This window comes from Rana temporaria, chromosome 13 (assembly GCF_905171775.1).
Source record: "Rana temporaria chromosome 13, aRanTem1.1, whole genome shotgun sequence".
Classification (NCBI taxonomy): domain Eukaryota; kingdom Metazoa; phylum Chordata; class Amphibia; order Anura; family Ranidae; genus Rana; species Rana temporaria.
Genome location: NC_053501.1, coordinates 53,888,800 through 53,916,570, shown reverse-complemented (window position 1 = coordinate 53,916,570; position 27,771 = coordinate 53,888,800). Strand labels below are relative to the sequence as shown.

Here is a 27,771-nt window from a genome sequence, read left to right as displayed (position 1 = left end):
AATAGTAAATTGTTTTTCCTGGCTAAAATATATTATCCTGGAAAATCACAAATATAAAGCAGAGCCGGTTCACACTGGGGCGGCACGACTTTGGGAGCGACTCGGCAAGGCGTCCTGAAGACGACTTGCAAAATGACTTCTGTATAGAAGTCAATGCAAGTCGCCTCGAGTCGCCCCCAAAGTCGTACAAGAACCTTTTTCTAAGTCGGAGCGACTTGCGTCGCTCCTATTAGAACGGTTCTATTGAATAGAACGGGACGCGACTTGTCAGGCGGCTGAGTCGCCTGGCGAGTCGCCCCAGTGTGAACCGGCTCTAGCAGCGGTGAACAAAGTTACCAAAGGGCCCTAAACTTTACATTTCTCCAGTAATCAATATGAGCCTCAGTTAAAGGCTAAGTTCACCTTTTGTTTTCTAAATTCCAGCCCCCCTATGTACCAATTTAACATTAATGTACTTATTTAGCAAAATAAAAAACAGCTTTCCACTTATTCTACACACGCTTACCTCACTCTATTCATAGCTGTTTAAAAACACTGTTCAATTAATTCTGCCTTACTTCCTGGACAGAGTCATGACACAGGAAGGAGTTGACCAGCTGATCTCATTAGCACATACCCTGCATCATCTATCCTCAGCTGGTCAAGTCCTTCCTGTGTCATAATCGAGCAGTGTATTTAAACAGCTACGAAGAGAATGAGGTAAGCCTGTATAGATCAAATGGAAAGCGGCATTTAGAAAAAAAATAAAAGGTAAACAAAGGTAAACTTGGCCTTTAATGCAGCCTCACAGCTTGTTTCTTCGCTAAAAATGATGTGTCTGCACAAACCTGTGATTGAACTGAGGAATCTTGAATGTTGCTGAAGACCAGGAATCAGTATGACTTCCTTGCATCAACCATAACTTAGCTGTGCCCATACCAGCATTTTCCTCTTGAGAATACACTGCGAGCGTGCCATTGAAGGTGCCATACACAAGGAACTTCATAGTAAACTAAAATATACAGAACAAATATGTTGTCACACATGTCTACAATAGTGTTTCAAACCACATTGTCTGCGATTAATTAATTAAAATACGCTATTATAATATTCATACGCAGTGTGCAGATTTATAAATAGCCACCAGAAAGCTTCCAGCTGTTATTTCTATATTGTAGGTCCCCTACTTATTACTTTAACTACGTTATTAATGTACATGTAAACTCTAAGCTAACAACTATTTATTTGCTAAAGCAGTGTGTATAATAAAACGCCCACTTTAATAAAATACTTGTTACTTTTTTGCCTTATCTCAGTGATGCTGATCTCTTGCACTTTGAAGCCACTTTCTATTTACATGTATATTTACATGTTACTTTATATTTACATACCGCGTTTCCCCAAAAATAAGACCTACCCCAAAAATAAGACCTAGCATTATTTTCCAGGAGGGCTGCAATATAAGCTGTACCCCGAAAATAAGCCCTAGTTTAATGCCGCGTACACACGGTCATTTTTCGTCATGAAAAAAATGACGTTTTTAAAAACGTCATTTAAAATCATCATGTGTGGGCTTCACATCATTTTTCGGCATCTTTTTTTTAAAATGTCGTTTTTCGGGTTGTAAAAAATGATCGTGTGTGGGCTAAAACGATGTTTTAAACCCGCACATGCCCAGAAGCGAGTTATGAGACGGGAGCGCTCGTTCAGGTAAAACTACCATTCATAATGGAGTAAGCACATTCATCACACTGTAACAGACAAAAAAGAGCAAATTGTCTTTTACTAACAAGGAATCAGCTAAAAGCAGCCCAAAGGCGAATATAACTTCCCCTTCAGAGTCCTGTCGTACGTGTTGTACGTCACCGCGCTTTGTTCATCATTTTTTTAAAACGATGGTGTGTGGGCAGCATTGTTTTTAATGATGAAGTTGGAAAAACTTCGTTTTTTTTTCATGCTGAAAAACGATCGTGTGTACGCGGCATAAGATGCTTGTAAAATCTTAAAATCCACCCTATTACACTAGTAGATAATGTACAATGTGTGTGTTTCTGTAATCTAATTACGGGAAAGAGAGCTCTGGTGGGTCACAGAAGCGCAGAGCGGCGGTATAACAAAGGTATTTGCCACAATTATATTACAGAAACACACACATTATACATGATATACTACTGTAATAGAGTGGATTATAGGATTTGACAAGCATTTTAGCTCAGTTCACACTGGGGATTCCTGAGAGGCAGGGAGAGAGAGGGGGGGGGAGAAGACAGTATATTACATGGTAAGACCTACCCCGAAAATAAGCCCTACTGTGTCTTTTGTTGCCAAAATGAATATAAGACCTGGGATTATTTTCAGGGAAACACAGTAGCATTGTCCGTATGGGTTTTCTCAGGGCAAGGTTAGTGATGGTAACAACTGTAGATCATAGAACTGTAGATGTTAGAAACACAATTTACAGGCAAGAACATGTTGTTGACACCATCAGGGCCAGTGCTACCACTAGGCAAACTAGTCAGCCGCCTAGAGCGCACTGCTACCTAGGGGGCACCCGTCCACTGGTGTTCCTACTCTCTTCTCTCTGCAGCTAGCAACTAAGCATCAGCAGGCAGCCGCCACTCCATTCGCACATAGTGTCAGAGGCGCAGCGGCGGCGGAGGACTGTGTCTGTGTCCCGACTCCTGAATGAATGGAAGCAAGTAAACATTCATTGACGGGCGCTGGTGAGGCTGAATTTGACGGGCGCTGGTGAGGCTGAATTTGATGGGCGCTTCATTAAAAAGGTGGGGTATACATGGGAAGGGCAAAGGGGTGGGGGCAGGGGTGGGGCCAAGGGGGGGGGGGGGGCAAAATGAGGTTTCGCCTAGGGTGTCAAAAATCCTTGCACCAGCCCTGGACACCATATATAATGAAGTGCCCAAACAAGGACCTTCACGGCAGAATCACCAGGCCCTCTTTTTTAAAAACTTGCAGATTTAGATTGATTAAAACTGAGGTTTGAAGACAAAGTAGGTTTCATCCCAGGGAGACATGCAAGCAGCATCATCTAAAAGATTTCCCTTCTTTTGCACATAGCCAGACAAAGAAACTGCCCAACGATGCTTCTTTCCCTCAATTTCAGAAAAGCTTTAAATTCCCTCAGTTGAGATTATCTACATTTTGTACAATGGTGAGGATTTGTCCTTACTTTCTTATTTAGATTAGGACGTTAAATAGCTCTCTTTCTGCATACATCAGATACTCTGGCTTTTCTTCGGAGGGGTTTGCAGTTGCCAGGGGTATGTGACAGCGATGCCCCTCTTTCCGCTGGTATTCGTTCTTGTAAATGAACCCTTAGCTCAGCTGAATGGGGCTTGAGGTCGTGGGATATCACCACAAAGTTTTATTTTTTGCTGACAATGCTTTGTTAATATTAAAAAACTTGTTGCTATGCCTTGCTAACCTTACTGTATGCCCCTAATGATTAGATTTGGTTATTCGTCAGGTCTTTACATTAATAAAACTAAACTGAAAGTTATTTACATATCCTGGTAATATACAATGAACTTTGGATCACCTCATATTATGATAAACATAACATAACATATGATAAACATGTCCAAGCTCTAGATATGTAAATAACCTGTAACACAAAGCAAGAACAGAGAAACGGACTTTATAATTTGGCAAGTTTTTATCTGGAATTCTGGTAATTTTCACTGAACATTAAAAGAGGATTGCTCAGTGCTGGATTAACTCTGTGTGGCAAGACTGGGCACAGATGATAGGGAATCTTATACTCTACATTGTGACATAAAAAATAAATAAAATTTTTTTGGGTTTACATCCACTTTAAGGTCTCCACTCTCAAGTCCCAGGACAGATATCCCCTCAGGTTTAATCCATTGATAGTGAAGCTCAACAGCCAGTCCAGATAGGCCTCAGGGGCAAGCAGTCCCCTGATACTTACTAATCCATCCCTCACAGGGAAAAATACAAACTCCTCCAAGCTTCAGCTATTTACCACCTCCCAGAACAACTTCTGGGCACACCTCCATTTGCCAGGGCACAGTAAACATTCTGGCCAGCTATTTCAGTTTCCCTCCCCGAGCTCTGGAAGCTTCTTCCAGGGCCAGGGGAAATAATCAAACATCTAGCATTTCAATCCATGACCAGACCAAAGCAAATAGTCACTGCTCCTCTGATTACAGAACAAGCAAAAAAAAAAAAAGTACTTACCATGTTTTCATGACCGCTCTGGTCCACTTGTACTCTGAGTGCCGGCTCACACAGGGGCAACACAACTTCCAGCGCGACTTTGCAAGACGACTTCATCGCGACTTTTTGGCGCGACTTGGAGCGACTTACAACGCGACTTCAAGTCGCCTCCAGGACAGGTGACTTTGCTAGTGGCCAATCAAACAATAATCAGCTCTGTGGGAGGGAGGCGTTTGCCTGAGAAAACTATTTTCTCTTCCTGTAATGTTGCTTCAGTAAAGACAGTGATCCAACTTTGGAGGCAACTTCCATTGAAATCAGTGGGTACAAGTTGCCTAGAAGTTGCCTAGAAGTTGCCTTGAAGTAGTACAGGAACCTTTTCTGAAGTCGGAGCGACTTCAGTAGTGTACATTAAGATGGCTCTCATTCACTTCAATGGAATTTCTCATGTCGCCCGACTTGGGGCAACTTGGGGCGACACAAGTTGGATCCCAGGTCACTGTAGTGTGAACCGGCACTTACTGTGCAATGTTTTATTATGTTGCATTTCCATGTAACAATTGTTAATGTGAACATTTTGACCTCTTTTTATTTGTGTCATTATGATTGTCAAACCTATTTTTCTTGTTAAAATTTGAAAATTCCATAAAAACGAAACTAAATGTAAACTTTGAAATTACATTAACATGTTAATGCTTATATGAGATTTTAGTGATCGGGTTTACATACGGTATACTTTCATTTTCAAATAGTCATAGTTTGTGTTGTTCCACAAAAAGCATTTTGCTTGCAAGACAATAGTTGTCAATCTGTAAGGTGGGAAAACCATCTAATGGAGCATAAAAACATACCTGACAGGTTTTGTTTGGCAGCACAGGGGGGAAAAATTCACTGTACACGGTTGCAGTGCTACTATTATGCTCACTTTTGATTGGCAGATGCAATAAATGCCCTTGGGGGAAATAAAGGAAGAGTACAACAAGTCAATAAACAATTTGTGGTATTGTCAAGAAGACTTTATTATAAATAAATAACCAACATCTAAATCTTTTTTTCTGTTTTAGTTTGGGGGACAGGAAATTAGAGCAAAATTTTTAGATACAACAATAAAAAATCTGTCCATACTATAAGATAATAGTCCAGATACAATTTTATTGCAATGTGAGGTCAAATGAAGACGCCAAATCTTCCAAACCAACTGCTGATGAACCCAACACTACACTGGTTAAATGCCACTAACTGTGCACATTCAATTAAGTCCATACACATGTTGGTAGATTCACGTAAATCGGCCTAAGTTTAGGACGGCCTAGCCTAGCCTTTTTAGGCTACACCGCCGTAAATTAGTTAGGCTAGTAGTGATTTTCAAACCACTTACCTGCTAATCTACAGTGGCGTAGCCTAAAACGAGCGGGCGTAAGGGCGCCTAATTCAAATGAATGGGAGGGGGGCGTGTTGTATTGAAATGAGGCTTGACCTCACGTCTTTTGATTTTTTTTACACTGCGCATTGCGACTAAGTACGCCGTACGGCCTATTGATTTCGACGTGGACGTAAACGACGTAACTCCCGATTCGCGGACGACTTGCGCAAACGACGTAAAAATTCAAACCTCGCGGCGGGAACGGCGGCCATACTTAACATTGTTATTCCACTTCATAGGTGGAATAACTTTAGGCGGCCTATACCTTATGGAAACGACGTAATTTGACGGCGTAGGCCTGGCGTACGTTTGCGTTCAGTCGTGAATTGGCGTATCCCCTCATTTAAATAATCTACACCGGCCGCAATGGAAGCGCCATCTAGCGGCCAAAAGAAACATTGCAATCTAAGATAGAACGGCGCAAGCCGGCCTATCTTAGATATGTTTAAGTGTATCTCTGTTAGAGAATACACTTAAACATAGGTCGGCTTAGATTCAGAGTTAGGTCAGCTTATCTGTAGATAAGCCGGCCTAACTCTTTGTGAATCTACCTAATGGTCTCCTATCTTTAGGCCCTAAAGAAGTGATGTTGGGTCCCTAAAATGTGTTGGATTCCTCATTTGATCTACGATCTGACCTCACAGTGGAATTAAATTGTATCTGGACTAACAGCAGAGATTGTTGATCCAGGGCATATCTGATTGCCTCCAGGAGAACAGAAAATATTTTGTCCCCCTGCTGGAGCAAATTCGGGCAATTTTTTTGCCTTCCTTTTCCTGTATGTACTGTATAGGGTTTTATATATGGAGAATTTCTATTTCCTTATTTATTTTCTATTGAACTAGATGGACTTTTTTTCAGGCAGAGTAACTATTAACTGCAATATTACTGAAAAACAATTCCAGTAGGGCAAACCTAGGGTCCAGCACTATCTATCCACTGTCTCAAATAACAATAAAAACTTTACAGCAGTTGCAATTCTTTCCCATTGTATCGAAAAATATTTTTTTTATTGCTTTTGTATAGAGTTCTCACCACTTCCTGTCCTATGAGACAGGGGACACTCTAAAACGGACTCTAAAACTGACATGCAATTAAAGCCCAACTAAATTAGCTAAATACTTTTCAGATACATCAAATGAAAGCTGTTTAGGCTCCGTTCACATCTCCGCATTCCGAATCACGGGCAGAATCGCCACGATTCACAATAGCGGCAAATTGCAGGACGCCCGTGCATTCCTGGTGCTATGGCTGTTAATTTCAATAGCACCCCAAATGCGTTGCAAACGCAGTAAAATCGCGCAAACAGAATCGCGGGACGCCGGTCGTCCAAAGGAAGTACATGAGCTTCTATTGGGCAACGGGCATCCTGCAATTCTGTTTACACGATTTTACCGCGATTGTCGCCCCCATACTCCAAGATGTGAACGGACTGAATTCCAAATATAGCCAGTTGACGATTCGCATAGCATGAAGGATATTATGCCAAATTGTGCTGTCTTTGATGCAATGTATTGTACCCAGCTGAGTCTTCCCTTGTAGGCCATTAGACTTTCACCTATGCTGATCTCTCATTCTGGCACATAGCTCCGTTGGAAATTCCTTAGAATTATTTGAGTTACTTCACAAATTTTCTTTAGTTTTGGTGCAGGATGAGAGGTTTCATCAAATTCTTTGTTGTTTTCAAAGTGTAAACATTTCATGATCAGGGAAAATTCTGTACTCTGACATGACCGTGCCAAAGAATGGAGTGGCAAGTAATTTATTAGTTGTCCAATACCACTTCTGCAGGGGTTTCCCCACCACTCCCTGAAGTATTATTTGGCCTAGAAATTTTCAAATGTTATCTTTGGTCACTGGTTCACACTTTCTGCTTCTTGGAAGCTTCCGATGAAGAGTAGCTAATTGTTGCTTTTTGTACCAGTTTGTCTCAGTAACTATTTTTTCAAATGCCTCATCGATCAGAAATAATTGTAAGTACCTTATGAGCATAATCCATTCCAGGAGAATGCTCGTAATCCAAAGTACTCGCAAATCAATGCGAGTTTCCCCATTGAAGTCAATGGAAACGGAAATAATTTGTTCCGCATTGACTTCAATGGCATGCAATACTGCATGCGGCCAGAGCCTCAGAAATGGGCGGAAAGGCCCGAGGACACCTCGGCTGACCTCGGCAAACCTCGGAAAGGCTTGGGAATGGAGTATTTCTGTGTATTTCCGAGTCTTTCCGAGCATTACCGAACTGTGCTGATTGGCTGCAATCGGCTCCGCTTGGCTTCAGCGCCCCCCCACCTCAGGCCAAACGTGGTACTGCACACTGCTTTGGCCTGAATCCTGCTCCTTTTGCGAGACAACACTCGCAAACTGAGTTAGGATTTTTTTTAATACAGTGCTCGTATTAACCGCATTACTTGCAATCCGAGGTTCTACTGTATGCCAAGGGGTAGTCTTCAATGTCTACTTTCATACCAGATGATCCAGTAAATGGGAATGTTGGAGGCACTGCCTGATCCGTACCACAGTCAATAGAACACCAAGTTCTCACATCACTGAGCTCAGGCACAGAATCGTTGCTGTTGTTACTTTCAGTGTCTGATGATGAATTTCCCCATTACTTTTGCTCAATTCTGCAAGTAATTCTAATTCACTGTCACTGTTTTCTAAAACTACTTTTGACCTAAAGGACGATCTCAAGTTTCGAAGCGGAAAGAACGGTAAAAAAGCAGGCAGGTCACTGGACAAAGCACTAGGGACAAAACTGAGGTGAAATGATTTGATACAGTAATGTAATCCTAACTGATTACAATGTATTGTGTGTATGTCATGTCTTTTTTGAATTTCCCGCCTGGTTCCGCCCCCCTGCGTCGCGGGCGCTTGTAGAGAAGGGAACCTGGATGACGGACGCCGGCATCGGCCAAAGGACACAGCAGGAGGACATCAGGGGATCATAGGGACAAGGTAAGTGACACTACAGGGATACTACAGGGGTACAGAAAATTAACCCAGAGACAAACTCGGGATTCCGCCAGGGAGGTTAAACTGAGTTTTAAGCCCAAGCCCAAGCCCATTATCATAAACTGTGGAAATTGTGAGTATTTAAACTGTTTTATTGAGTTATGGGGAACACTTGGATCCTTTGAAGAAAAGAAAATGCATTATATACATATATTGTGTACCTGCTGTAGAAAGTGAGTGGATGTTATCTCCAAGATTCAACTGCACTGAATTGGTATATGTCCATGAGCTGCCAGTTGTGGTATTAGCAGTCCAGTGGCAAGTGCCTTCTTCAAAAGTGCAATGGCCACCTGGAGGGAGGATATTTTCTGAAAAGACAACACACATAATATAAAAGGCTACAGCTGATCATGTGGGTTACAATTGGATTGTAAAATCTCTATATCATTTAATTTATGGTAAGATTCGGAGATTCTGACGGATCCCCCTCCATCTTACTCAAACACAATAAGTAGGAATTATCTTATTTCACTTTTATACCTTACTGTAACTATTTATTGCAATTTGTTCCCATTTCATATATATTATGTAGTGCATTTTGTATGATTCACGCTACGGTAACTGGAATAAAAATGAATAGATCAGAATCAATTTGAATCATTCGTTATGTAGGTACATTATTTTGAATGTTTCAAACATTACGAAAAAGGCCCAAACTATAGCATCCTGTCATCTGAATGAAACACATGAATACAAATGAATTTGTTGTTTTCATTATTATTCCTGATTTGTTGAAACTTGTTACTATTGTGATTCAGAGATTCGGATACATCCAAATCTCCGAATAAGGAAAATTTCATCCAAACTTTGGTTCGTAACAAAAAGGAATCGCACGTGTCTAATGTCAGCAGTCCCTGCAGACTCAGAGCTGTAACTCAATTGACACTAGTGAGATGGCCTGCTTATGAAATTAGTCCAATAATAATGATTATTCTTATAGGTATAAGAGAAATCATACTATTGCCCTGTACACATGACCGGTTTTCCTGACATGCCAAAACCCGAGGTTTTTCCCAACATGATTCCTCTCAAGCCTGCTTTGCATACACACGTTTAGTCAAAAAAACGCTCGACCAAGCACGGTGACGTCCAAAACGTACGACGGCACTATAAAGGGGACATTCCATTCAAATGGCGCCACCCTTTGGGCTGCTTTTGCTGATCCTCATGTTAGTAAAAGTTTGGTGAGAGACGATTTGCGCTTTTCATGCACTGCATGAAACGAGGCAATCATTTACAGCGTGACGAATGTGCTATCTCCATTACGGACGCTAGTTTTACCAGAACGAGCGCTCCCATCTCATACTTGATTCTGAGCATGCACGTTTTTTCCCCCCTCAGAAAAGCATACACACAAGCGATTTTCGCAACGAGAAAAAGACTAATGGGGAACACGACTAGAAAAAATAGAGCAGGTTCGAATTTTTTTGCAGGCCGTTTTCTGGTCGGGAAAACTGCTATGGAGCATACACACGACCGATTTTCCCTGACCAATCCAAAAAATGGCAGTTTTCTCGTCGGAAATCCGGTCGTGTGTACGAGGCATAACACTTAATATCTGATATGGGAATGTGGGCACTTACCACATATTGCACCTTCATCGTCTCCTCCTGGGCAGTCTATCTGAAAGTCACAAACTTTTGTGCGACCAATACATTCCCCATTTTTACAAAGGAAAGATGACTCCCATGGACAAGAGAATAAATCTTCTTTGTTACCTAAAGAAATAGGACACAGAAGTGTACAGAAATGACTATTTAGACCTTCTGTACAGGAAACATTGCAACAAACAACAAACTCTTTTAAGGCCTAACTAAAATGATTCCTAATATGACATCAGCGTGGTCAACAGACACTGGGCCATGTATAAAACTAGAGGAAGTTGTGGCTTTTTAAATTTGTTTTTAATTAGAGTACACTATATTTGACCATTCTTCCAGAAACGCATTTGTGAGGTCAGGCACTGACCCAAAGGTGTTCTACCGGGTTGAGGTCAAGACTCTGTGCAGGCCAGTCAAGTTCCTCCACCCCAAACCATCCATGTCTTTATGAACCTTGCTTTGTGCACTTCATTTCCATTCATTTGGTGGAGTGGGGATTATGGTGTGTTTTTTTTTTTCAGGGGTTGGGCTTGGCCCCTTAGTTCCAGTGAAGGGAACTCCTAAAGTAATTGTAAAATCTAATTTATTTTCTATTAAAACAACAAACATGTTATACCACGACCCTCCAACCCCCCCCCCCAAACACACACACCTTCCAAACCATCCATCCAACTTCCATCAAATGGTGTGGTCAAATTTCACTTACAGTGGAAGGGTCTTAAAGGGGCATTAAATACCAGAAGTGCATTACGTACAGAGTGCTGAGTTGAAGGGGGGTTACACACAGAGTGCAGAGTTCAGTGGTCTTCTACGTACATTGTGTAGAGTTAAGGGGTGCTCTGCAAACAGAGTGCAGCTTTCAGAGGCGCACTTCGCCTTCTTCCAAAGCTGCTTACTTTTGCATCCCCCATCCACATTTCACTTTAACCCCTCTTCAGCTCTGGCCTCTGCATGAAAGGGGTTTTCACTGCCCTCCATCTTCTCCCTCCCTCCTTAGAAGCTCCACCATCTTTCACATATTTTACTTGTGTTGCTATATTAAGTTGAAGCACCCAGCCGGCTCTAGATCCTCCCCGCACACTGTATGTGGCTCTGCCTCCCCCTAAGCTGTCATTAATTAAAAGCCAGACTTCTTTTTTTACAAGTGATATTGGTGACTGGTGAGAAGGGAACAGAAGGCCTGAGCCAGAGGTGGTGCAACTGAGAGTTCGACCAAGTTCCAGCTGAAAAAAAGCCCTGAATAGACTACACTTGTGCTTTACTGAAAACTTGAGGTTTCTCAACTGAGGTGGAGGATGGGACTTGTAGTATTTTCATTCACAACTTTTGAATAAATGAATGCAGCTAGGCGGGGTGAGGGTAGAAGAACCCCACAAATCTGTAAATGTTTGTGGCTGGGGAGCGGTATTTACATGTGCAGCAGGTACTTCTCCAGACTGATCTAATCTATTATGGAACAGCTGTCTGTTGCAGCAGCATAGGCTTTTTCACCCCCCTTTCTCTCTTCACACAGACACTCAGAACTGCTTGTTTGTAAACTCCTTATTGGAAGTTGTCTAAAAACTCCCTATTGGAAGAGCCTGAGCTAAACATCAGGCAGCAGCAAAGGACTGTGGGGGAGCAGATAAAAAGACAGAGAAACAAGGCCGGAGCCTCTTCCTGCCTGCACCCCATTAGGAGAGCATCTCCTGCACGCTATGTGTGTGTGGAATCATGGCCTACCAAGGGACACACAGCCTGCAACTCCAGCCCAGGGGAACAGATTGTTGCTGCAACTCCAGTGCAGGGGAACAGATTGTTCCTGCAACTCCAGCCCAGAGGAACAGATTGTTCATGCAGCTCCAGCCCAGAGGAACAGACTGTCCATGCTATAGAAGGAGACCCTGCAACAGCTCAAGGACTGAATGCCACTGCGACACACCTGCATCTAAGATTGTTTGATCGCTCAGGGGAGGACCGCTGACTCTGTACAGTATTTTGTAAGGGGGCTTTGCCCAGGAACCTTTAATGCTTTTCATAGAATACCACGTCCAAATATTGTCCACAGAGCTCCTACATTGCCGGTGAAGATAATAAAACGCAAAGCTTTGACTCCAGGACATTACAGCGGTTGCTCTTAAAGGGGACACACCACGGGTATTGAGATCATTTCACTGGGTGTGTACTAGAGGTATTGTAGGCTGGCCTGGGTTCCCCTTTAGCCACAGCATTCCACACACACCAAAAGTTTTTGGGGAGTCTATTTAATCTGTACATATTGTTACCTATTGCTTTCATTGTTTGAATAGTGTTCCTGACTGTTTTCTTTAAACTGTTTCAACCAAGTCCTGGGTACTTACACAGGTCCTGGCTGACTAATGTTAACCTGAATTTTACTTTTCTTCAAGTAAACTACAAGAACTGTGTTGTATTCCTGCTGAGTTATTCCATTAATAACATTGCTAGGTGTGTCAGAGGGGCTGGGGTTTATTAATTGGGGTTGAAAGGCAGAGTAACGGACTGAACAAACAAAAGCAGCTTCCTCGGGGGTTAGTTACACGTTACCCCCTAAATATGTCTGTAACATGGTCAGATAACCAGTGTTATCTTTTCAATATACTTTGATGAAGGAACAAAGTAAAACAACATTCTGCAATTATCTTACCACCAAAGCAGTTCTTGAGATGGAGAGAGTCCAGGACTAGGTTGGTCTCTGTTTTTGGGACACACAGTTGATAATCCACAGAGATTTGAAAGGGGGAACCCATTCCACCAATTTCAGTGCTCAGCAGCCTCCAGTGAGTCCTATTGTACAGAGCAGAATACAAAATCACATATTGTTAACAGGCTCAAAGTTGCATGTCTTATGTGTCTGACAACAAAGCAGCATGATATGACAAGCAGAACAAGAGATGGATTTCCCTGACAATGTAAGGCTTGTCATCGTTCTGGACAGCAAGGGGGCTTCAGGCAGTTCTCACTGTGCTGCACAATATGTAAGGAAATGGATTTCCATGCCGCTCCTTTTCATTATGCTTTTACTGGTGCGATCACATGATGATTGACAAAGAACTTACTGAATTGTTAGCTCGCTAGACACTAAAGCAGAAAACCTTCTAATTTTGATCTCTCTAATAAAAAGTCCCTTCTTCTGACATAAATGACATTTTGTCACTGTGGCAATTTAAAGGACTACAGTTAGATCCCAAATGCTCTACGATATCGTGGCTCTGGGCACATTTTGTTAAGAATGAAGGACTTAAGAATTAAGGTGACTTTTGCTTTGAAAATTGGTTCATAATCTGCTGCTTAACCACTTGACATGCAGAAGATTTACCCCACTTCATGACCAAGCCATTTTTGCTTTTTGTGTACCGTGTTATTTTAACTGACAACTGCGTGGTCGTGCCCAAATTTAATATATATTATTTTTTTTCCCGCCCAAATAGTGCTTTCTTTTGGTGCCATGTGATCACCACTGGGTTTTTATTTTTTTTAGAGCTATAAAAGAAAAAAAAGACCGAAAATTTTGAAAACAAAACCCAATATTTTTAACTTTCTGCTATAAAACATATCAAATAAGAAGAAAACTTTTTCTTTATAACCTTATATGTATTCTGCTTCATATTTTTGGTAAAAAAATCTCATGCAGTGTATATTGATTGATTTGTGCAAAAGTTATAGCATCTACAAACTATGGTATATATACACTGGAATTTTTATTTATTAAAAAAAAAATTATACTACTAATGGCAGCGATGAGCGACTTATAGCGGAACTGTAAAAGTATGGCGAGCAATCTGACACTAACTGACACTTTTGTGGAAACCAGTGACACTAATATAGTGATCAGTGCTAAAAATATACTCTGTCACTGTACTAATGACACTGGCTGAGAAGGGGCAACATCTTGTGCGGGACACGGTCCAGTACATTCATGGCTTCCATGTCTTGACCAGGAGAAGGCCTTTGACCCTGTCTCCCATGAGTTTATGTGCAGAGCTCTGCGCAGGTATGGTCTCGGAGAACTGCATGGAGTTAAGCCCGACTTGTGAAAGCCAAGAACTATCCACAAATTGATTAGAGCATCAGACATTTTTTAGACTGTTCTAGGCCTCCCCTTCATCCACTTGCAAAGTGATCTGGAGAAATGTTTCTTCTAAGAGACTCACCAACAGGCACAAAGATCTGGCATGGATGGCAATCCAAGGGGGATTGCAGCTCAGGACATTCATGCATGCCAGAAACCTGTGCAGATACAGGCACTGCCCCTTTTGTATCATCCAGGAGGAAACGGCTTTGCATATTTTCTGGGAGTGCCCCTTTGCACAGGACCTGTTGAGGGCCTTGGAACCTGAACTTAAAGACTTTGTGCCACAGACTGCTATCACACACTTCAATGTGTTGAATGGACTCTTTCATGGAACTCATTCAAAGGAGGACATTGACTGCACCTGGCAGGTGCTGTGTTGCTTTAAGGATGCTTTATGGTGGGCCAGAAAGCGCCTCATCCACCAGCAGGAGAGGATGTCCATCGAGGACTGTCGCAGACTGGTTCACAGTCTGTTTAGAGACTATAACTTGATGGACTTTAAGGAGGAAGAGGAGGTCTGAAGATTTCCCCCTTCCCTCCCCACTATGTATCCTTTGGCATTTCAATAAAGCTTCGGGCCTGTGAACTCTTTTTCCGTAGAAATGCAATTTGACTTGATATCTTGTGACACGTTTTTTAGGTAATGCTTTCAGGGTAATGTGGTGTCATGCATGATGTGATGTTTCAGGGTATTTTTACTCCGCGCAACACATTAGGCATCATACCGCAGGATGAATGTAATTTATTTGTATACGTGGAACAATATTGTTATGGAGTGTATTTATGCACTGCGTCGCAGAACAGAGTGGGATGTACCCTGTTGAAGTATTTGTTTTTTCGTAGCTTTTTATGCAAAACAAAGTATACATTTTCAATCAAAACAGGTAAGATCAGTACTACAAGGGTGATATTCAAAAATAAACGAACAATCCCCAGGTCTCCACTATTATAAAACCTCCTATGGTACCATTAATGGAATCTATACACACATAGATGTAATCTAATGAGTCCCCAGCTGGGTGAATGTAAGGGTATTATCTAGGCTAGGAACTCCTGTGGTACAATGGATGGAGCCACTCTTGCATGCACCCAGCATTTTTTTGTTTTAATAAATGATTCACCTATAATGGTTGGTATAAGAACTATATCCTGGCACTATCAAGTATCTTCTTACAGTTTAATATAATAGAACCTAGTACACCATAGGATCAGAATATATCTCATAACCAGCTGGGGTTTAGTAAAGTAGAAAAGCAAGTTATCTTCAATATTTGATTATCTGAAGTTTGGCCTTTCTGGCACATAAATAGATTTTAGCTCAGGGAAATATGCCAAGAAAGGAGTCTGAGTTAGACAAAGTGTCCTATGAATATTAATCCTTCCAAGGAAAGTTGATCATTAAGCAAGCTGCAGAAATGCGGAGAAGAAATGCATTTTTATCAACCTTATCAGTCTCAATCAAGTGAACAGCAAGATGCCAACATTGTTTTTTGGGAAGGGTCTCCATACAATTCATTTTACTGGTCATACGTGTAACTCATGTCAGGATAGAGACATTTTGAGTTCTACTACTATAAGCAGGGCTTTTTTTCAGGGGGAACTTGGGGGAACTCAGTTCCACCACCTCTGGCTCAGACCCTTTGGTGCCTGCTCACCACAATCACTTGTAAACACAGAAGTCTTGTTTCTGTGTTTACAAGTGACAGCTCTGCACTCTGTGTGTAACCCCCTGAACTCTGCACTCTGTATGTAATGAAATCCTGGTATTTAATGCCCCTTTAAGACCCTCCTACTGTTTGTGAAATCTGAACGAGTCGTGGTTGAGTTCCTGCACCTATTTTCTGAGAAAAAAAGCTCTGACTATAAGACTACTCCTAAAGAATTATTATTAACCAATGGTGGATTTATCACTGTGACATTTGCAATCTAATTAGTCCAACATAGGAACCATAGCACCTTCGCCGAGGGCAAAGGAATATAATAAATATGTGTATGTCACGTTTGATATGGCCCTGGTAAAGTAGCAATGTTTTCAAATTTTTAAGGTGTCTAATTATGAAAAATTCCCTGGACAAATGTCACAAGAATTTGCCCAGACTTTAGGAATTCTCCCTATATCTTCTCTAAGGCCTCGTGCACACTGGGCCCTTAGCCCTGGTGCATGAAATGCTGATGTTTAGCCTTGCTGCTAACAGCCTGTAAAACTCTATAGGAGGCTGTAAGCTGCTGGAGCTGGATAGTGCACAAAGCGGTACTAGCTTTTAGGGCAGTTTGCACCCATAGACGATGCTTGAAACAGGGTTGGATGGTGTGCCTGTGCCTCCACACTTAAACCCCCAGTGTGCATGTGGCCTACTATATTGATTTCCTATGATTATCAGCTCCATGTAGTGGCCTTAATGCGGTGCTAGGATGAGGAGTGCTTCTTAAGCTTGACTATCATAGAGAAGGCAAGGCTAAAATTTTTGATAAAGCATAGATGCTACATTTACACCATCTACTGTCCACAATTGTGTGGGTAAAATTCAGCATCTTTACTCAGCTGAGGAAGTCACATCACTGCATAATTTTCACCTGTTGACTTGGTACATGACTCATTTCTATTCATCACCAGCTTTTAGGAGAGGTATAGGTGACATATTGTATATATGATACGAGATTAATTCAACAAATTCATGTTCAGGAGGTGAACTGAGGGTGGCATGACATTATGAACCCTTTCCTTTCCCCAGTTTTGCAGATTTGTTATCGTAAAGTTCACGGATACACATTTACACCTTGAAATCTACAGTCTATGGTTCTAGAACCATACGAAACACACAAACAACCCAACACTCATTGAGTGTGAGCTGCAGAATTGCATAAGTGCATGATTAAGAATTTGCGTATTAGGAAACATGCCCATAAGTAATATTACCACACAAGGTAAATCTTCATTGGAGGGCTAATACTTACTGCCCCTTTGATCACCTGTGTTTTAAACAAATGTGTAGTGTTGAGTGCTACACATAGTCATTTGATATGGTAATGAATGGCCACTGTAAAGCCCTGTACACACGATCGGACCTTTGTCCGACCAAAATCACATCGGAATTCCGACGGAATTCCATCGCAGAAAAATAGAACATGTTCTCTATCTAAACTCCGATGGAATTCATCGGAATTTCCGATGGAATTACTCCGATGGGCATACACATGATCGGAATTTCCGATGGAAAAAGTCAGACAGACTTTTTCCATCGGAAATTCCGATTGTGTACACAGGCTTTAGGCACTGTGTACGCAATACTTAGTAGAGGAAACAGTTACATTCTCGTTGAACCTTTATGGCAATTGCATTTGCATGGTTTCCAAATCTCTGTTCTTTGAAGACATAAACATTTTTTGTTTTTAATGGCCCGGATTCAGAGAGCAATTGCGCCTGCGTAACCATAGTTACGCAGCGCAATTGCTGACTTGCTCCGGCGTTACGAATGCTCCTGATTCAGGAACATCGTAACGCCGACTGCAGCCTAAAATCTGCGTGGCATAAGGCTCTTATGCCACGCAGATTTTAGGCTGCATTGTTGCGATGACCGCAAGGGGGCGCTAGGGGGCGCTCCCATTGTGCTCACTGTATAGTATGCAAATTGCATACTAACACCGATTCACAATGTTGCGCGGGCCCTGCGTACGCAAGTTACGGAGTTTCCGTACGACGTCTTTAGCGTAAGGCTGCCCCTTCTAATAGTAGGGGCAGCCAATGCTAAAGTATACCCGCCGTTCCCGCGTCGTGCAATTTGAATTTCACGTCGTTTGCGTAAGTGATTCGTGAATGGCGCTGGACGCCATTCACGTTCACTTTGAAGCAAATTACGTCCTTGCGACGTCATTTGCCGCAATGCACGTCGGGAAAGTTTCCCGACGGAGCATGCGCTCTACGCTCGGTGCGGGAGCGCGCATAATTTAAATGATTCCCGCCCCCTACGGGATCATTTACATTAGGCGCCCTTATGCAGGGCAAGTTTACACAGCGACCCCGCAATTTACGGAGCTACTGCTCCATGAATCGCGGGTAGCGCAGTAAATTTGCGGGGGCGCAGAGCAAAAACGCTGCCCTGTGCCTCCGTAAGAAAGGGGCAAATTCTACCTGAATCTGGGCCAATGTTTACAGAGATTACCAATTTGCCCTGCCAAGATAAATATTCCACTCAATGAACTGCTAAAGGAGTACTTTGAACCAGCAACCAGTTTACTCCTTTGCAGTGTGCTCAGGGAATCCCTTTCATGAATGGACCAGTAGATGAGAGCATATTGTTGTCAGAACATTTGGGGTTAAAAGAACAGGCCTATATATTACGCATATTACATATTTTTCATGTTTTCCACATTCATATATGATGCCCCAGGTTGTAAATCACAGGTTTAGGACTCCCAGAGAGATAAACAAGATGAAAGGCCTTACACAGCATGACACAAAAACTACTGGTATTGTCTTTATATATTGAGGCCATGGGGCTTATTCACAATGTCAGTGGAATTATACATCTTATATAGTATTGTTTCTTTATAATGCCTTAACAATATATGTGTATTAGTAATTCATATATAAACCTGTTTAATACATAGGCATTACTAGGGTCCCAGGTATAAGATCCTACAGTATAATAGCTTAAAAGTATTAGACTGCTTTGATCACATTCCGGCATTAGTTCAAAGGAACTTCCCAAAGCATTTGTGCTGACCATAAACCTTATCTCAATCATAAATTAGAGGTTGCCGAAGTGCCAGGATGTCTGACAATTGTTTGACATATAGGACAACTTATTGCGGGTTTTATAGGCCCAAGGGAGATAAAAAGTGATCGCTAGGCTGATGGGATCTTGAGGCTGATGGGAGATGATCTCTGGAGGGCTGATGGCTGGAGCTGGATGTCTGAAGCCTGATGTGATCTCTGATCTCTGAAGGAAGCTGGAAGGCAAAGATTGACCGCAAACATGTAGCAATGGTTCAAAGAGAGTCCTTCATTAGGACTCTCACTTCTCAAACAGAAAGAACTCTTACATACTGGTAATGTATAATCTTGATTATTTACCTTGGTAATTAGAAGATTTTCACATACACACAACTAAGACCATTTAAATATACTTGGCAAACATAATTTGGGAGTTGGTTATTTCTAACTGCAGCAGGGCCGATCCTGGCCGGGGTGCAGAGGGTGCATAGCACCCAAGCGCTTGCAGCTGAGGCAGAAGGAGGGGCGCAATCAGGGGGGACAGCCCAGGCTGCTTTGGCTTCTGTACGAGGCAATTTTCTAGGTCTGGAGTGGTGGGCAGAGGCAGAGAGAAGACTGGGCGCCTCGATCTCCAGCAATTAAAAAAAAAAACTGTCCTAAGAGTAGAGGACTCTTTGTTCATTTTCGGGCGGCGCAGTGATCTTGACAGTCACGCGCGGCTATATCAATCCGCCGGTGCCAGCCCTGTGCTTTGCTAGCGGCTCACAGCTGACACTTGTTTAACACAGAAGCTCGGTCCTGTGTTTTCAGAGTGACAGCAAGGCGCTCCCAGCAGCTCACAGTCCAATAGAGGAGGGGGCGAGCAGTGGGGGAGGTACCTCACATCGCTTCCTCGTGTTTGAAAGTGCAGTCTGAAAATGACCGACTTCGGCAGGCAGGACAGGTGGGGGTGATCTGACATGGAGGAACAGAGTGAACATACTGCAGGCACTCTGCTCTCTTCTCCTCTCTAGTTTGCACAGCTGCATTCTGACTTATGTGCAGTGTTTCCACTAGTAGTGTACGCACCAATGTGTGTCACGCTAGGCTCTGTCCTCCTATTTTCTATTTCATGTGTCCCTGTGCTCTGGTCACTCAGCCTGAGACAGAACAGGGACACAGGAAATAGAAATTAGGAGGACAAAGCTGACCTGAGAGTGACACACGCTGACGACTGGGCGAATGGGGTCATGTTCGGTCATGTGCGGCGGCAGGGCTGCTCCTGGAGTCCCGTCTCCACTTCATCGTGAGCTGCCGCTGTCTTCTTCTCCGGATCCGTTCCCCTATTGTGTCAGCCAGTCTGGCAGTGTGTGACAGAGGTTACAGAGCAGAGGGAAAAAAGGCAGGTGGTCAGTATAGGAATACTGTAGGTAGGTCAGTGTAGGAGTCAGGTAGGTTAGTGTAGTGGTCAGTATAGGAGTCAGGTAGGTTAGTGTAGTAGTCAGGTAGGTCAGAGTAGTTGTAGGTCAGTGACTCAGTGTAGTGGCCAGTATAGGAATCAGGTAGGTTAGTGTAGGAGTCAGATAGGTCAATGCTACTAACACAGACATGGGGCACTAGTCCATTTTCTGACATTATGATACCAATGAGGGGGCACTATTCCTCTCACTAACACCAATGATGGGACATTATTCCTCCGACTGACATTAATGATGGGACATTATTCCTCCCACCGATACCAATAATGGGGCAGTATTCCTCTCTCTGACACCAATGATGGGACATTATTCCTCTCACTGATACCAATGATAGGGCACTATTCCTCCCACTGATACCAATGATGGGACACTATTCCTCCCACTGACACCAATGATGGGACACTATTCCTCCCACTGACACCAATGATGGGACACTATTCCTCCCACTGACACCAATAATGGGACACTATTCCTCCCACTGACACCAATGATGGGACACTATTCCTCCCACTGACACCAATGATGGGACACTATTCCTCCCACTGACACCAATGATGGGGCACTATTCCTCCCACTGACACCAATGATGGGGCACTATTCCTCCCACTGACACCAATGATGGGGCACTGTTCCTCCCATTGATGCCAAAGATGGGGCACTATTACTGTACACCACTACAGTGACACTGTCAGACTGATATTTTTCTGGATAACCATACAAGTGATGGGCTCTGTGCATCAGAGAAAGTCCTTTGGCTCTTATTTAGGCAAGTTGTCAGGCAGTCTGAATTTTTACTGTGTCCAATGGCCCTCTACTGGCTCAGAACGCCTTTCCAGCCGCATAGACTTACTTCTGTGGTGAGCACTGCATAATTGTGAGGTAAGAATAACCTGCACAGGGTTAACACTGGAGATTGCAGCCACCACAACAGGGGTGAGACAAAGTTCCCTGTCCAGGAAAACTGTAAGCTATCTTATCTGGACAAGATCTTTAGTTGAAGGGCTCTGAAGTAGAACTGGGCAAAGAACTGCCTTGAGAAATGAGACCATCCAGATTCCAGGTCCCAACATCCAGGACCCAGTCCCAGCAGCCAGGAGAAGCAGCAGCCAGCCCCAGTATACATTAAGGTAAGTGACATCTAGGGCTGGGCCTGGACATCAAGTATTAATATAATGTTGTTTATTTTTACTATTGTTCAGTGACACTCTATTGTAATCTCTCATGGCTCCTGGAGGCGACTCTTTCTATCAGAGACTTTCCAATGGTCACAGAGAGGGCCTCTGTTAGATCGACCCACCTCCAGGATCCATTAGACCCCATTGTAGTCTCTAATGGGGCCTGGTGGGGACTCTTTCTAACAGTGGCCCTCTCTGTGACCATCAGAGACCTCCATTCCTGTATTTGCTTATTGTTAAGAGATCGTGGGACGATCCCAGGGTAACAAAGATTCCTTAGGGGAGGAGTTAGTAAGATGACCATGTAAGATGTGGGGGGCGCCAGAAATATTCCTGCACCCAGGCGCCTGTGACCCTAGGATCGGCCCTGAACTGCAGTATGAGATAATTGTATTGCAAATATTAAAGACATACACATTACGTTTGTCTTTGAAAAGCTAAGTGCCAACAATGGTAATTCGGTTTTAGAGTGAGGGTGTCTGTGAAAATATATTCTCGCTAAATTTAAAATAAACTTATCTGCATTGCGGAGCTTGTGTACAATATAACATTTGTTCTGTACACATATATAATAGGTAGTAGCAAGAGATCTGTTTGGGATTGAGAAGAGATAACACAATGTCAAGGTACAAGCCACCAGGTTTTAAATACTCCAGGATGATTTAAATAAGAGCTATGAATATACCTTGTCATATAATGTAAATATTATCTGAACATTCAACCATCGCTTATCTCTGATTGTAGAAGTATACCAATTATTTGTTTTATCACAAATTGTGTGCAAAAATAAATAAAAAGTGATTCAGCGCTGGAAAATAAATACAAATTAAACTAAATTGCAAGCCAGCACTGTAGATATAACTCAAGAATATCTCAAAGTGAATAAGTAGAAAAAATAGTGCAGCGCAAATAACACAATAAATACAATAATAAATCAATAAATCAATTTGGTAAAGTCCATAAAGTGCAAAGTGATATAAGTGCTCCAAAAGATCAATGGTGATCAAAAGTGAAAAAATCTTCAACAGATCCGTGACCCACAGGAAAGGGTTAACCTCCACCAAGAGTAAAGGATGGCCTCTCACCTCAATACTTCGACCTGTGGCTAGGTCAAAAGGCAAGAAGCAAAATCTCCAGAGATAGGTAATCAGCTTTACATGGGTTCAATTCCAAAAAATCCACCAGATGGCACCAGCGGGCAATAAGCAAGGCAACACTCTCCCATACAGCAATTACATGGACCGAAAAGGAGTAAGAAGGACAATTCTAAGTGCTAACTGCTTAAAACGTTTAATAAAATTTAAAAGCATAAGATAAAAAACTCACATAGCCCTGCACTCATAGACCGAGTGCAGGTATAACAGCAGTTACCGGAACGAACGTCCGGATCAATGTACACAGCTTGTTTGGGTCTCTGTGAGGCAAACGCGGATGACGTCGACGTAGCTCCTCCCCCTCGTATGCGTTACGTCCCAAAGTGGGCGGGACTTCATCAGCGTGGGGCGGGGATCTCCGTGAACGTCCCGCAGCGCAATATATACCATGTGGTTGCCATAGCAACATTCACAGGGACTAATTAGCCAGCGCCATCTTGTGTCCACACAGCAGAGTACAAGATAGATAAAATATTTATTTAAAGGCCAAAAAGTTACAATACAATTAGCCTGAGGCTGGCGCCATCTAGTGTTTAAAGAGAAAAACACCAGGCAAAGGATAATAAATCCTAATGTACAACAGCCAGGCAATATAAAACTAAAAACAAATAGATAATATATAAATTAGACGTCAGCCGCCTTTACCTCTTCCAGACCTCAATTATCACATGATCATCATCATAAGAGCCAAGCAGTAATTCAATAATTCAATAAAAACATTTAAAGTAAAATACAGATATAATATTAAAATTTATATATAAAATAAAATATATATATAAAAATCCCCAATAAATTTCTCAACGATTAGATATAAAACAGTTGAGATCAAACTCAACGTTTAATCCCAACGGCACTGAAACCTTCATCTCATAGATCCAATAGGATTCACGACGACTTAATTGTCGAATGTAGTGACCCCCTCTCCAGTGTCTAGAGACCTTCTCTATACCCCAGAATTTGAGGCATTTGGGGTCTCTTTGATGATGGTCTCTAAAGTGTTTGGATACACTATGGGTTTTGATGCCACGTTTAATGTTGCTCACATGCTCGCCCACTCTCACGTGCAGCTCACGTGAGGTGCGCCCTATATATTGTAACCCACAATCACACTCGAGCATATAGACTACACCCTCTATTGCACAGGTGATTAGCTGCTTTATCGGATATTCTACGTGGGTTACATTAGAAGAAAAAGTCTTTCGTTTTTTAATGTTCAGTTTTGCATGTTTGCATGTGGCACATCTGCCACAGGCATAGAACCCTGACAGAAAATTAAAGAGCCTGGGACGAGGAATAACAGGAGGGTCAGTGACTCCAGGGGCCAATCTATCTCTCAAAGACGGTGCTTTTTTATAGATAAACTGAGGCCTCTCAGGAAGCGCAGGGCCAAAAATTGAATCTCCCCTTAGTATCGGCCAATATTTGGCAACAATTTTTTCAAATGCTTTGTGTTGGACATTAAAATCCAATAGCATCTTGAAATTATTGTTCACTAGATCATCTTTGGGAGGATTATCTTGTATCCCCCACCCACTAATCAACAGCATTTTTTAGGGCAAGGGAGGACCCCATGGAGGGGCCCTCCACCCTTCCCACCGACTTGGACCGGAGATTGGAGGGAGCCCCCTCCGTTCCCATACCCTCCTCCACCGATTCAGCCTCCTCTAGGCCCACCCAGGCCCAAAAGAAAAAATCAAGAGGAGTCAGGGGGGGGAGAAGAGTCCAAAAGAGCAAGGCCGTGATCGGCACTGGAATCTTCAACCTTAGTGGAGTTGATCTTACTGAGGATGAGATAAGAGTGTTAGATAAAGGTTTAAAATTTGCTCCCGTGCGTAATCTTAATAAGTTTGAAACGTATGTAAGTGTACAGAAGTATATAAGAAACTTAAACTTAAAGAAGTATTTCTTGTCAAATCCAGTTATAAAGAACAATATAGCTGTAACTTCTCATCACTCTACATTGAGAAACAAATCTGTTTTCAATCCCCAATACACCGATACCAAACACTTGGATGTGTTTCGGAATCTTGTCTGTAAAGATCTTGATAGCTTGAGAATCAAGAAAGTGAAAGATTCACAATGTATACAGAGGGGTATTGCCTCTCTGGAAAAACGTAACGAGATTGTTATACGCCCCGCAGATAAGGGGGGGGGGGTTAGTGGTCCTTAGTAAGACTTATTATTTTGAGGAAATGGGTAGGCTACTTGGTGACCAGGACACTTACCTCTTACTGCGAGGTGATCCAATGGTGAATTTTAAAAATGACCTCCATACTCTGATTGAGAGAGGCAAGGGATCTGGGATCCTCAATAAGAAGGAAGCTGCATATCTAGACCCTTATTATTGTCGGACACCGATCATATACTTCTTGCCTAAAATGCATAAAAATGCAGAACGGCCTCCAGGCCGCCCGATCGTGAATGGGATCGATTCAGTCAGTTCACGGTTGGGGCAGTATTTGGACATATTTTTACAGCCGTTAGTCTGCAAATTGCCTGCGTATCTACGAGATACCAAGCAAATTATCCAAATTCTGAATTCAATTAAGTGTACATCTGAAACGATATTGGTGACAGCTGATGTGGGGTCTTTGTACACCATTATAGGGCACGATGCAGCCCTTACATCGGTTGCATGGGCTCTGGATTCTACTGATCTAGATCCCGAGCATGTTCGTTTTCTTTTGGATAGCTTGGAATTCTGTTTACTTAAAAACTATTTTTGGTTTGATAAACAGTTTTTTCTTCAGCGTTGCGGAGTTGCAATGGGGGCTCGTTTCGCTCCCAGTGTGGCCAATCTTTTTATGGCCCACTGGGAGCGAGATGCGATCTTCCATGATATGCCACCCCAGCTCCGCTGCTATCGTAGATACATAGACGATATAGTACTTATCTGGGAAGGTGACATGTCATCTTTGGATGCCTTTATGTTTAGGCTGAATTCCAACCAGTTGGGTATAGTCTTGACTTGGACCGTCTCTACGGAACAGGTGACCTTCCTAGATTTAGAGATATCCAAATCTGAGTCTAGATTGGTGACAAAAAATCACTTTAAGATGGTGGATAGGAATGGATACATCCCATTAAATAGCTGCCACCACAGGTTGTGGCTGTGTAACATACCTCGTGGCCAATTTGTAAGATTGCGAAGAAACTGCACTAGGGAATCGGATTTCCTGGTGCAGTCTCGCGAGCTGGCCACTAGGTTTGTTGCTAAGGGATACTCCAAACCTTTGATAGAGCAAGAAATAGAGAAAATCAGGATTGCAGATAGAAATCTGATGATACAAGATAATCCTCCCAAAGATGATCTAGTGAACAATAATTTCAAGATGCTATTGGATTTTAATGTCCAACACAAAGCATTTGAAAAAATTGTTGCCAAATATTGGCCGATACTAAGGGGAGATTCAATTCTTGGCCCTGCGCTTCCTGAGAGGCCTCAGTTTATCTATAAAAAAGCACCGTCTTTGAGAGATAGATTGGCCCCTGGAGTCACTGACCCTCCTGTTATTCCTCGTCCCAGGCTCTTTAATTTTCTGTCAGGGTTCTATGCCTGTGGCAGATGTGCCACATGCAAACATGCAAAACTGAACATTAAAAAACGAAAGACTTTTTCTTCTAATGTAACCCACGTAGAATATCCGATAAAGCAGCTAATCGCCTGTGCAACAGAGGGTGTAGTCTATATGCTCGAGTGTGATTGTGGGTTACAATATATAGGGCGCACCTCACGTGAGCTGCACGTGAGAGTGGGCGAGCATGTGAGCAACATTAAACGTGGCATCAAAACCCATAGTGTATCTAAACACTTTAGAGACCATCATCAAAGAGACCCCAAATGCCTCAAATTCTGGGGTATAGAGAAGGTCTCTAGACACTGGAGAGGGGGTCACTACATTCGACAATTAAGTCGTCGTGAATCCTATTGGATCTATGAGATGAAGGTTTCAGTGCCGTTGGGATTAAACGTTGAGTTTGATCTCAACTGTTTTATATCTAATCGTTGAGAAATTTATTGGGGATTTTTATATATATATTTTATTTTATATATAAATTTTAATATTATATCTGTATTTTACTTTAAATGTTTTTATTGAATTATTGAATTACTGCTTGGCTCTTATGATGATGATCATGTGATAATTGAGGTCTGGAAGAGGTAAAGGCGGCTGACGTCTAATTTATATATTATCTATTTGTTTTTAGTTTTATATTGCCTGGCTGTTGTACATTAGGATTTATTATCCTTTGCCTGGTGTTTTTCTCTTTAAACACTAGATGGCGCCAGCCTCAGGCTAATTGTATTGTAACTTTTTGGCCTTTAAATAAATATTTTATCTATCTTGTACTCTGCTGTGTGGACACAAGATGGCGCTGGCTAATTAGTCCCTGTGAATGTTGCTATGGCAACCACATGGTATATATTGCACTGCGGGACGTTCACGGAGATCCCCGCCCCACGCTGATGAAGTCCCGCCCACTTTGGGACGTAACGCGTACGAGGGGGAGGAGCTACGTCGACGTCATCCGCGTTTGCCTCACAGAGACCCAAACAAGCTGTGTACATTGATCCGGACGTTCGTTCCGGTAACTGCTGTTATACCTGCACTCGGTCTATGAGTGCAGGACTATGTGAGTTTTTTATCTTATGCTTTTAAATTTTATTAAACGTTTTAAGCAGTTAGCACTTAGAATTGTCCTTCTTACTCCTTTTCGGTCCATGTAATTGCTGTATGGGAGAGTGTTGCCTTGCTTATTGCCCGCTGGTGCCATCTGGTGGATTTTTTGGAATTGAACCCATGTAAAGCTGATTACCTATCTCTGGAGATTTTGCTTCTTGCCTTTTGACCTAGCCACAGGTCGAAGTATTGAGGTGAGAGGCCATCCTTTACTCTTGGTGGAGGTTAACCCTTTCCTGTGGGTCACGGATCTGTTGAAGATTTTTTCACTTTTGATCACCATTGATCTTTTGGAGCACTTA

The 27,771-nt window shown here is 42.4% G+C and overlaps 1 protein-coding gene across 1 annotated transcript in view; it reads right to left on the bottom strand.

The window, feature by feature from the left end:
* LTK (leukocyte receptor tyrosine kinase) overlaps positions 1-27,771 on the bottom strand; it is a 292,808-nt gene that overhangs the window by 92,435 nt on the left and 172,602 nt on the right. Inside the window, exons 5-9 of the mRNA XM_040331968.1 lie at positions 12,815-12,999; positions 10,198-10,332; positions 8,776-8,922; positions 5,028-5,128; positions 828-991 (exon numbers count right to left, since the gene is read on the bottom strand). Coding sequence (XP_040187902.1) covers positions 828-991; positions 5,028-5,128; positions 8,776-8,922; positions 10,198-10,332; positions 12,815-12,999 — 732 coding nt within the window. The remainder of the gene's footprint in view (positions 1-827; positions 992-5,027; positions 5,129-8,775; positions 8,923-10,197; positions 10,333-12,814; positions 13,000-27,771) is intronic.